Source organism: Bombyx mandarina, chromosome A1, assembly GCF_030267445.1.
Source record: "Bombyx mandarina strain Sakado chromosome A1, ASM3026744v2".
NCBI lineage: Eukaryota > Metazoa > Arthropoda > Insecta > Lepidoptera > Bombycidae > Bombyx > Bombyx mandarina.
In genome coordinates this window covers 13,532,468-13,544,501 of record NC_143234.1, presented here as the reverse complement: position 1 = coordinate 13,544,501, position 12,034 = coordinate 13,532,468, and the positions used below count along the sequence as shown (strand labels likewise).

The window sequence follows — 12,034 nt, the reverse complement described above, 5'->3', positions numbered from 1 at the left end:
ACTGAGACCTTAGAACTTATATCTTAAGATGGGTGGCGCATTTACGTTGTGGATGTCTACGGGCTCCGATAAGCACTTAACACCAGGTGGGCTGTCAGCTTGAACGATCACCTATGCAATAAAAAAATTAAAAAAGTATATAACAAACAAACCTAGTAGTAACACGGCGTTACAAGATCAAAGTTTTTTTTTCTGTGAGTCCGCGCGTGCATATCTCATATATCGGGTATATCTCAAGGTCGGTGGCGCATTTACGTTGTAGATGTCTATGGGCTCCAGTAACCACTTAACACCAGGTGGGCTGTGAGCTCGTCCACCCATCTAAGCAATAAAAAAAACTCTTACTACTTTTAATACACCTCTTCGAATAACCCTTGACTAATTGATTTAGACAAGAGAGTTCATGGACGATCTTGGACTATCGCTGTCACGTTGTCATCGTTTTCACGGTAGATAGGTATTTCATTCAAATTGCTATATTTATGCCAGCGCCAAACATCAAAAGGACCGTACGCCGCCTAACTTAGATAATTTTATTGCCAATTTTGTTTTGGAGAGCATATCCTATAGTTATTGTATCACATGAATATTAAAAAAATATATTACAATATCAGTAATTACTTACTATAGGGCACTGGATCATTTTGAAAAATGACAATTGACATATGTAGCTCTTGAATTTGCAGACAGACCAAAGTTCAGACAATCTCTGATCACAACTGCTGCGATGGAAGGCACAGATGCTGTAATCCGGTGCAAGTAAGTAGCTGATTCCAAACCCTCGCTTAAGACGTAATGCTTTCGTTAGTACCCTGTTAAATTGAATTTAAACTCATTATTATGCAAAATTCATTATACTTAGTCTGGCCATATATACAGTTACAATTAAAAATAAACAAAATATTATTTTGAATTTGGAATTGTCATTTTTATATGATTGCTCATTGAGTTTTCTCATTTTGGCGCCAATACATTGTATAATATTTTGCGATATTAAAATGGAGCGGGGTGATAAAGAGAACCGAATCGCTGTGATTGCATTACACAAAGTAGGTATAGAGCCAAATGCAATTTTTAAAACTCTTCATACCTACGCTTGGTATTAGTAAAATGTTTGTGTACCGGGCTATTAATAGGTGCAATGAGACCTCCTCTGTTTGTGACAGAAAAAGATCTGGCCGTCCACGTAGTGTTCGTACGAAAAAGTTGGTCAAAGCAGTAAGGGAAAGAATTCGAAGAAATCCTGTCCGGAAGCAAAAGATTTTATCTCGGAAGATGAAGATAGCACCTAGAACCATGTCGCGTATTGTAAAAGATGACTTAAGACTTGCAGCCTATAAGAGGCGTACTGGTCATTTCTTAACTGATAATTTAAAAGAGAATAGGGTGGTAAAATTGAAACAACTACTGAAGCGGTACGCAAAAGGAGGTTATAGAAAAATTTTGTATACGGATGAGAAAATGTTTACAATTGAGCAACATTTTAACAATCAAAATGACCGTATTTATGCTCAAAGCTCTAAGGAAGCTTCCCAATTAGAGTCCCAGAGTGCAACGTGGGCACTATCCGACTTCAGTGAGGGTTTGGTGGGGTGTTAGCTATGAAGGAGTGACTGAGCGATACTTTTGTGAAAAAGGTATCAAAACATCGGCACAAGTGTATCAAGATACCATTCTTGACAAGGTAGTGAAGTCCCTTAACAACACCATGTTCAATAATTATAATCAAGAATGGTCCTTCCAGCAAGACTCGGTGCCAGGTCATAAAGCTCGGTCTACACAGTCTTGGTTGAAAACGAACGTTTCGGACTTCATCAGAGCTGAAGACTGGCCGTCGTCTAGTCCCAATCTTAATCCGCTGGATTATGATTTATGTTCAGTTTTAGAGAGTACAGCTTGCTCTAAACGCCATGATAATTTGGGGTCCCTAGAACAATCCGTACGATTGGCAGTGAACATTTTTCCCATGGAAAGAGTGCGTGCTTCTATTGATAACTGGCCTCAATGTTTAAAGGACTGTATTGCAGCCAATGGAGACCACTTCGAATAAGCTTTTTATACTTTAAATTATTTTATATTTATTTATTAAACTAACACACTGTAAAAGTAATAAATGTTATTTGCAATCGATTTTTTTTATTTTTAATTGTAACAGTATTTATGGCCAGACTAAGTAAATCCAAGATTTTTGAAATAATAGTTTTTGTAGCTGTTTTGCCAATGTTTCAGGATAGCTGAAGGCAAACCTAAACCAACCATAAAATGGATAGTTAATTCGAAGAGCCCAAACACAAACAAAGAGCTCTCGTCGCATATTGGAGAAGAATTAATTCTCAGAAACATTACATTATCTCAAGCGGGTCACTACATTTGCGTTGCCGAGAATACATTCGGTCGGGCTCAACAAGATACGGATCTTATCGTGCAAGGTGATGGTGCAGTTAATAATAAAATATCAAGAACGTTATTCACTTTAACCAATATTTTTAAATTTTCGATATATATTTTTTAGCTCCTCCGAAGATCCTCCGCAGAGAAGACGTACCTAAAGGTATCGTGGGAGACGTCGCTCTGAGTGTTCCTTGCACTGTCATCGGATATCCGGTGCCGACGGTGGTCTGGAAAGCCAATGACACAGTCACACTCCACTCAGGTATTTTACATATTTTAATTTACACCAGATTTAGTAAAAAAAAATCTTACGACCGGGCGGTAATAAACTGAACTATTTGTAATTAAAATACTGGGTAGGTACTATATAATCAACAATAGAACTAACATACCTCTTCTCCTTTCCTTAACCTAACCGTTGTACGTCAGACCATGAGTTGATGGTGTTTAAAAGCATTCTTAAATTTCAGGCAGCAAGTATAACATCACCAAAGGAAACACATTGATCATTAACAATCTTGAACACGCCGATGCCTATACAAAGTACACTTGCGTTGCGAAAAATACTTTTGGTGAAGTTAATCAAACCTTTGATGATATTATATACGGTAAGTGTTCCTTTACTGTTCTTTTTCAACTCACAGCATGGCCACGCTGATTTTACTGATACTAAAAGGTACCTTTATACTAAAAAGAAAACACGCGAATCTACTCAATTTTCTATTAATTAGAATGGTTTATAGGGCATAAATGGCCATTTCAGATCATCCTTGAATTGTTTATATTTTAAGAGATGGATCAAAATCTGATCAAAACTTCGAACACTGCATGTCATACTTTGCAAATATGGTAGTCTGCAAATATGGTAGTCACAAAGGACGTACTGTAGAAACTTGTCATTTTACAGAGAGACCAAAGTTCAGAAAACCTGTGATCACAACATCTGTGATGGAAGGCAGAGATGCTGTGATCCCGTGCAAGTAAGTAACTGATTTTAAATTATCGTTTATTACGTAATGCTTTCATTAGTACCCTGTTAAATTTAATTTAAACTCATTATTATGCGAAATTCATTATAAATCCAAGATTTTTGAAATAATAGTTTTTGTAGCTGTTTTGCCAATGTTTCAGGGTAGCTGAAGGCAAACCTAAACCAACCATAAAATGGATAGTTAATTCGAAGAGCCCAAACACAAACAAAGAGCTCTCGTCGCATATTGGAGAAGAATTAATTCTCAGAAACATTACATTATCTCAAGCGGGTCACTACATTTGCGTTGCCGAGAATACATTCGGTCGGGCTCAACAAGATACGGATCTTATCGTGCAAGGTGATGGTGCAGTTAATAATAAAATATCAAGAACGTTATTCACTTTAACCAATATTTTTAAATTTTCGATATATATTTTTTAGCTCCTCCGAAGATCCTCCGCAGAGAAGACGTACCTAAAGGTATCGTGGGAGACGTCGCTCTGAGTGTTCCTTGCACTGTCATCGGATATCCGGTGCCGACGGTGGTCTGGAAAGCCAATGACACAGTCACACTCCACTCAGGTATTTTACATATTTTAATTTACACCAGATTTAGTAAAAAAAAATCTTACGACCGGGCGGTAATAAACTGAACTATTTGTAATTAAAATACTGGGTAGGTACTATATAATCAACAATAGAACTAACATACCTCTTCTCCTTTCCTTAACCTAACCGTTGTACGTCAGACCATGAGTTGATGGTGTTTAAAAGCATTCTTAAATTTCAGGCAGCAAGTATAACATCACCAAAGGAAACACATTGATCATTAACAATCTTGAACACGCCGATGCCTATACAAAGTACACTTGCGTTGCGAAAAATACTTTTGGTGAAGTTAATCAAACCTTTGATGATATTATATACGGTAAGTGTTCCTTTACTGTTCTTTTTGAACTCACAGCATGGCCACGCTGATTTTACTGATACTAAAAGGTACCATTATACTAAAAAGAAAACACGCGAATCTACTCAATTTTCTATTAATTAGAATGGTTTATAGGGCAGAAATTGCCATTTCAGATCATCCTTGAATTGTTTATATTATAAGAGATGGATCAAAAACTGATCAAAACTTCGAACACTGCATGTCATACTTTGCAACTATGGTAGTCACAAAGGACGTACTGTAGAAACTTGTCATTTTACAGAGAGACCAAAGTTCAGAAAACCTGTGATCACAACATCTGTGATGGAAGGCAGAGATGCTGTGATCCCGTGCAAGTAAGTAACTGATTTTAAATTATCGTTTATTACGTAATGCTTTCATTAGTACCCTGTTAAATTTAATTTAAACTCATTATTATGCGAAATTCATTATAAATCCAAGATTTTTGAAATAATAGTTTTTGTAGCTGTTTTGCCAATGTTTCAGGATAGCTGAAGGCAAACCTAAACCAACCATAAAATGGATAGTTAATTCGAAGAGCCCAAACACAAACAAAGAGCTCTCGTCGCATATTGGAGAAGAATTAATTCTCAGAAACATTACATTATCTCAAGCGGGTCACTACATTTGCGTTGCCGAGAATACATTCGGTCGGGCTCAACAAGATACGGATCTTATCGTGCAAGGTGATGGTGCAGTTAATAATAAAATATCAAGAACGTTATTCACTTTAACCAATATTTTTAAATTTTCGATATATATTTTTTAGCTCCTCCGAAGATCCTCCGCAGAGAAGACGTACCTAAAGGTATCGTGGGAGACGTCGCTCTGAGTGTTCCTTGCACTGTCATCGGATATCCGGTGCCGACGGTGGTCTGGAAAGCCAATGACACAGTCACACTCCACTCAGGTATTTTACATATTTTAATTTACACCAGATTTAGTAAAAAAAAATCTTACGACCGGGCGGTAATAAACTGAACTATTTGTAATTAAAATACTGGGTAGGTACTATATAATCAACAATAGAACTAACATACCTCTTCTCCTTTCCTTAACCTAACCGTTGTACGTCAGACCATGAGTTGATGGTGTTTAAAAGCATTCTTAAATTTCAGGCAGCAAGTATAACATCACCAAAGGAAACACATTGATCATTAACAATCTTGAACACGCCGATGCCTATACAAAGTACACTTGCGTTGCGAAAAATACTTTTGGTGAAGTTAATCAAACCTTTGATGATATTATATACGGTAAGTGTTCCTTTACTGTTCTTTTTGAACTCACAGCATGGCCACGCTGATTTTACTGATACTAAAAGGTACCATTATACTAAAAAGAAAACACGCGAATCTACTCAATTTTCTATTAATTAGAATGGTTTATAGGGCAGAAATTGCCATTTCAGATCATCCTTGAATTGTTTATATTATAAGAGATGGATCAAAATCTGATCAAAACTTCGAACACTGCATGTCATACTTTGCAACTATGGTAGTCACAAAGGACGTACTGTAGAAACTTGTCATTTTACAGAGAGACCAAAGTTCAGAAAACCTGTGATCACAACATCTGTGATGGAAGGCAGAGATGCTGTGATCCCGTGCAAGTAAGTAACTGATTTTAAATTCTCGTTTATTACGTAATGCTTTCATTAGTACCCTGTTAAATTTAATTTAAACTCATTATTATGCGAAATTCATTATAAATCCAAGATTTTTGAAATAATAGTTTTTGTAGCTGTTTTGCCAATGTTTCAGGATAGCTGAAGGCAAACCTAAACCAACCATAAAATGGATAGTTAATTCGAAGAGCCCAAACACAAACAAAGAGCTCTCGTCGCATATTGGAGAAGAATTAATTCTCAGAAACATTACATTATCTCAAGCGGGTCACTACATTTGCGTTGCCGAGAATACATTCGGTCGGGCTCAACAAGATACGGATCTTATCGTGCAAGGTGATGGTGCAGTTAATAATAAAATATCAAGAACGTTATTCACTTTAACCAATATTTTTAAATTTTCGATATATATTTTTTAGCTCCTCCGAAGATCCTCCGCAGAGAAGACGTACCTAAAGGTATCGTGGGAGACGTCGCTCTGAGTGTTCCTTGCACTGTCATCGGATATCCGGTGCCGACGGTGGTCTGGAAAGCCAATGACACAGTCACACTCCACTCAGGTATTTTACATATTTTAATTTACACCAGATTTAGTAAAAAAAATCTTACGACCGGGCGGTAATAAACTGAACTATTTGTAATTAAAATACTGGGTAGGTACTATATAATCAACAATAGAACTAACATACCTCTTCTCCTTTCCTTAACCTAACCGTTGTACGTCAGACCATGAGTTGATGGTGTTTAAAAGCATTCTTAAATTTCAGGCAGCAAGTATAACATCACCAAAGGAAACACATTGATCATTAACAATCTTGAACACGCCGATGCCTATACAAAGTACACTTGCGTTGCGAAAAATACTTTTGGTGAAGTTAATCAAACCTTTGATGATATTATATACGGTAAGTGTTCCTTTACTGTTCTTTTTGAACTCACAGCATGGCCACGCTGATTTTACTGATACTAAAAGGTACCATTATACTAAAAAGAAAACACGCGAATCTACTCAATTTTCTATTAATTAGAATGGTTTATAGGGCATAAATGGCCATTTCAGATCATCCTTGAATTGTTTATATTTTAAGAGATGGATCAAAATCTGATCAAAACTTCGAACACTGCATGTCATACTTTGCAAATATGGTAGTCTGCAAATATGGTAGTCACAAAGGACGTACTGTAGAAACTTGTCATTTTACAGAGAGACCAAAGTTCAGAAAACCTGTGATCACAACATCTGTGATGGAAGGCAGAGATGCTGTGATCCCGTGCAAGTAAGTAACTGATTTTAAATTATCGTTTATTACGTAATGCTTTCATTAGTACCCTGTTAAATTTAATTTAAACTCATTATTATGCGAAATTCATTATAAATCCAAGATTTTTGAAATAATAGTTTTTGTAGCTGTTTTGCCAATGTTTCAGGATAGCTGAAGGCAAACCTAAACCAACCATAAAATGGATAGTTAATTCGAAGAGCCCAAACACAAACAAAGAGCTCTCGTCGCATATTGGAGAAGAATTAATTCTCAGAAACATTACATTATCTCAAGCGGGTCACTACATTTGCGTTGCCGAGAATACATTCGGTCGGGCTCAACAAGATACGGATCTTATCGTGCAAGGTGATGGTGCAGTTAATAATAAAATATCAAGAACGTTATTCACTTTAACCAATATTTTTAAATTTTCGATATATATTTTTTAGCTCCTCCGAAGATCCTCCGCAGAGAAGACGTACCTAAAGGTATCGTGGGAGACGTCGCTCTGAGTGTTCCTTGCACTGTCATCGGATATCCGGTGCCGACGGTGGTCTGGAAAGCCAATGACACAGTCACACTCCACTCAGGTATTTTACATATTTTAATTTACACCAGATTTAGTAAAAAAAAATCTTACGACCGGGCGGTAATAAACTGAACTATTTGTAATTAAAATACTGGGTAGGTACTATATAATCAACAATAGAACTAACATACCTCTTCTCCTTTCCTTAACCTAACCGTTGTACGTCAGACCATGAGTTGATGGTGTTTAAAAGCATTCTTAAATTTCAGGCAGCAAGTATAACATCACCAAAGGAAACACATTGATCATTAACAATCTTGAACACGCCGATGCCTATACAAAGTACACTTGCGTTGCGAAAAATACTTTTGGCGAAGTTAATCAAACCTTTGATGATATTATATACGGTAAGTGTTCCTTTACTGTTCTTTTTGAACTCACAGCATGGCCACGCTGATTTTACTGATACTAAAAGGTACCATTATACTAAAAAGAAAACACGCGAATCTACTCAATTTTCTATTAATTAGAATGGTTTATAGGGCATAAATGGCCATTTCAGATCATCCTTGAATTGTTTATATTTTAAGAGATGGATCAAAATCTGATCAAAACTTCGAACACTGCATGTCATACTTTGCAAATATGGTAGTCTGCAAATATGGTAGTCACAAAGGACGTACTGTAGAAACTTGTCATTTTACAGAGAGACCAAAGTTCAGAAAACCTGTGATCACAACATCTGTGATGGAAGGCAGAGATGCTGTGATCCCGTGCAAGTAAGTAACTGATTTTAAATTATCGTTTATTACGTAATGCTTTCATTAGTACCCTGTTAAATTTAATTTAAACTCATTATTATGCGAAATTCATTATAAATCCAAGATTTTTGAAATAATAGTTTTTGTAGCTGTTTTGCCAATGTTTCAGGATAGCTGAAGGCAAACCTAAACCAACCATAAAATGGATAGTTAATTCGAAGAGCCCAAACACAAACAAAGAGCTCTCGTCGCATATTGGAGAAGAATTAATTCTCAGAAACATTACATTATCTCAAGCGGGTCACTACATTTGCGTTGCCGAGAATACATTCGGTCGGGCTCAACAAGATACGGATCTTATCGTGCAAGGTGATGGTGCAGTTAATAATAAAATATCAAGAACGTTATTCACTTTAACCAATATTTTTAAATTTTCGATATATATTTTTTAGCTCCTCCGAAGATCCTCCGCAGAGAAGACGTACCTAAAGGTATCGTGGGAGACGTCGCTCTGAGTGTTCCTTGCACTGTCATCGGATATCCGGTGCCGACGGTGGTCTGGAAAGCCAATGACACAGTCACACTCCACTCAGGTATTTTACATATTTTAATTTACACCAGATTTAGTAAAAAAAATCTTACGACCGGGCGGTAATAAACTGAACTATTTGTAATTAAAATACTGGGTAGGTACTATATAATCAACAATAGAACTAACATACCTCTTCTCCTTTCCTTAACCTAACCGTTGTACGTCAGACCATGAGTTGATGGTGTTTAAAAGCATTCTTAAATTTCAGGCAGCAAGTATAACATCACCAAAGGAAACACATTGATCATTAACAATCTTGAACACGCCGATGCCTATACAAAGTACACTTGCGTTGCGAAAAATACTTTTGGCGAAGTTAATCAAACCTTTGATGATATTATATACGGTAAGTGTTCCTTTACTGTTCTTTTTGAACTCACAGCATGGCCACGCTGATTTTACTGATACTAAAAGGTACCATTATACTAAAAAGAAAACACGCGAATCTACTCAATTTTCTATTAATTAGAATGGTTTATAGGGCATAAATGGCCATTTCAGATCATCCTTGAATTGTTTATATTTTAAGAGATGGATCAAAATCTGATCAAAACTTCGAACACTGCATGTCATACTTTGCAAATATGGTAGTCTGCAAATATGGTAGTCACAAAGGACGTACTGTAGAAACTTGTCATTTTACAGAGAGACCAAAGTTCAGAAAACCTGTGATCACAACATCTGTGATGGAAGGCAGAGATGCTGTGATCCCGTGCAAGTAAGTAACTGATTTTAAATTATCGTTTATTACGTAATGCTTTCATTAGTACCCTGTTAAATTTAATTTAAACTCATTATTATGCGAAATTCATTATAAATCCAAGATTTTTGAAATAATAGTTTTTGTAGCTGTTTTGCCAATGTTTCAGGATAGCTGAAGGCAAACCTAAACCAACCATAAAATGGATAGTTAATTCGAAGAGCCCAAACACAAACAAAGAGCTCTCGTCGCATATTGGAGAAGAATTAATTCTCAGAAACATTACATTATCTCAAGCGGGTCACTACATTTGCGTTGCCGAGAATACATTCGGTCGGGCTCAACAAGATACGGATCTTATCGTGCAAGGTGATGGTGCAGTTAATAATAAAATATCAAGAACGTTATTCACTTTAACCAATATTTTTAAATTTTCGATATATATTTTTTAGCTCCTCCGAAGATCCTCCGCAGAGAAGACGTACCTAAAGGTATCGTGGGAGACGTCGCTCTGAGTGTTCCTTGCACTGTCATCGGATATCCGGTGCCGACGGTGGTCTGGAAAGCCAATGACACAGTCACACTCCACTCAGGTATTTTACATATTTTAATTTACACCAGATTTAGTAAAAAAAAATCTTACGACCGGGCGGTAATAAACTGAACTATTTGTAATTAAAATACTGGGTAGGTACTATATAATCAACAATAGAACTAACATACCTCTTCTCCTTTCCTTAACCTAACCGTTGTACGTCAGACCATGAGTTGATGGTGTTTAAAAGCATTCTTAAATTTCAGGCAGCAAGTATAACATCACCAAAGGAAACACATTGATCATTAACAATCTTGAACACGCCGATGCCTATACAAAGTACACTTGCGTTGCGAAAAATACTTTTGGCGAAGTTAATCAAACCTTTGATGATATTATATACGGTAAGTGTTCCTTTACTGTTCTTTTTGAACTCACAGCATGGCCACGCTGATTTTACTGATACTAAAAGGTACCATTATACTAAAAAGAAAACACGCGAATCTACTCAATTTTCTATTAATTAGAATGGTTTATAGGGCATAAATGGCCATTTCAGATCATCCTTGAATTGTTTATATTTTAAGAGATGGATCAAAATCTGATCAAAACTTCGAACACTGCATGTCATACTTTGCAAATATGGTAGTCTGCAAATATGGTAGTCACAAAGGACGTACTGTAGAAACTTGTCATTTTACAGAGAGACCAAAGTTCAGAAAACCTGTGATCACAACATCTGTGATGGAAGGCAGAGATGCTGTGATCCCGTGCAAGTAAGTAACTGATTTTAAATTATCGTTTATTACGTAATGCTTTCATTAGTACCCTGTTAAATTTAATTTAAACTCATTATTATGCGAAATTCATTATAAATCCAAGATTTTTGAAATAATAGTTTTTGTAGCTGTTTTGCCAATGTTTCAGGATAGCTGAAGGCAAACCTAAACCAACCATAAAATGGATAGTTAATTCGAAGAGCCCAAACACAAACAAAGAGCTCTCGTCGCATATTGGAGAAGAATTAATTCTCAGAAACATTACATTATCTCAAGCGGGTCACTACATTTGCGTTGCCGAGAATACATTCGGTCGGGCTCAACAAGATACGGATCTTATCGTGCAAGGTGATGGTGCAGTTAATAATAAAATATCAAGAACGTTATTCACTTTAACCAATATTTTTAAATTTTCGATATATATTTTTTAGCTCCTCCGAAGATCCTCCGCAGAGAAGACGTACCTAAAGGTATCGTGGGAGACGTCGCTCTGAGTGTTCCTTGCACTGTCATCGGATATCCGGTGCCGACGGTGGTCTGGAAAGCCAATGACACAGTCACACTCCACTCAGGTATTTTACATATTTTAATTTACACCAGATTTAGTAAAAAAAAATCTTACGACCGGGCGGTAATAAACTGAACTATTTGTAATTAAAATACTGGGTAGGTACTATATAATCAACAATAGAACTAACATACCTCTTCTCCTTTCCTTAACCTAACCGTTGTACGTCAGACCATGAGTTGATGGTGTTTAAAAGCATTCTTAAATTTCAGGCAGCAAGTATAACATCACCAAAGGAAACACATTGATCATTAACAATCTTGAACACGCCGATGCCTATACAAAGTACACTTGCGTTGCGAAAAATACTTTTGGCGAAGTTAATCAAACCTTTGATGATATTATATACGGTAAGTGTTCCTTTACTG

At 36.4% G+C, this 12,034-nt stretch overlaps 1 protein-coding gene across 1 annotated transcript in view; it reads left to right on the top strand.

The window, feature by feature from the left end:
• LOC114240602 (hemicentin-1) overlaps positions 1-12,034 on the top strand; it is a 48,058-nt gene that overhangs the window by 23,393 nt on the left and 12,631 nt on the right. Inside the window, exons 13-44 of the mRNA XM_089739839.1 lie at positions 687-759; positions 2,230-2,429; positions 2,513-2,653; positions 2,862-2,999; positions 3,299-3,371; positions 3,523-3,722; positions 3,806-3,946; positions 4,155-4,292; positions 4,576-4,648; positions 4,800-4,999; positions 5,083-5,223; positions 5,432-5,569; positions 5,853-5,925; positions 6,077-6,276; positions 6,360-6,500; positions 6,708-6,845; positions 7,145-7,217; positions 7,369-7,568; positions 7,652-7,792; positions 8,001-8,138; positions 8,438-8,510; positions 8,662-8,861; positions 8,945-9,085; positions 9,293-9,430; positions 9,730-9,802; positions 9,954-10,153; positions 10,237-10,377; positions 10,586-10,723; positions 11,023-11,095; positions 11,247-11,446; positions 11,530-11,670; positions 11,879-12,016. Of these exons, the coding sequence (XP_089595965.1) occupies positions 687-759; positions 2,230-2,429; positions 2,513-2,653; positions 2,862-2,999; positions 3,299-3,371; positions 3,523-3,722; positions 3,806-3,946; positions 4,155-4,292; positions 4,576-4,648; positions 4,800-4,999; positions 5,083-5,223; positions 5,432-5,569; positions 5,853-5,925; positions 6,077-6,276; positions 6,360-6,500; positions 6,708-6,845; positions 7,145-7,217; positions 7,369-7,568; positions 7,652-7,792; positions 8,001-8,138; positions 8,438-8,510; positions 8,662-8,861; positions 8,945-9,085; positions 9,293-9,430; positions 9,730-9,802; positions 9,954-10,153; positions 10,237-10,377; positions 10,586-10,723; positions 11,023-11,095; positions 11,247-11,446; positions 11,530-11,670; positions 11,879-12,016 (4,416 nt within the window). The remainder of the gene's footprint in view (positions 1-686; positions 760-2,229; positions 2,430-2,512; positions 2,654-2,861; positions 3,000-3,298; positions 3,372-3,522; positions 3,723-3,805; positions 3,947-4,154; positions 4,293-4,575; positions 4,649-4,799; positions 5,000-5,082; positions 5,224-5,431; positions 5,570-5,852; positions 5,926-6,076; positions 6,277-6,359; positions 6,501-6,707; positions 6,846-7,144; positions 7,218-7,368; positions 7,569-7,651; positions 7,793-8,000; positions 8,139-8,437; positions 8,511-8,661; positions 8,862-8,944; positions 9,086-9,292; positions 9,431-9,729; positions 9,803-9,953; positions 10,154-10,236; positions 10,378-10,585; positions 10,724-11,022; positions 11,096-11,246; positions 11,447-11,529; positions 11,671-11,878; positions 12,017-12,034) is intronic.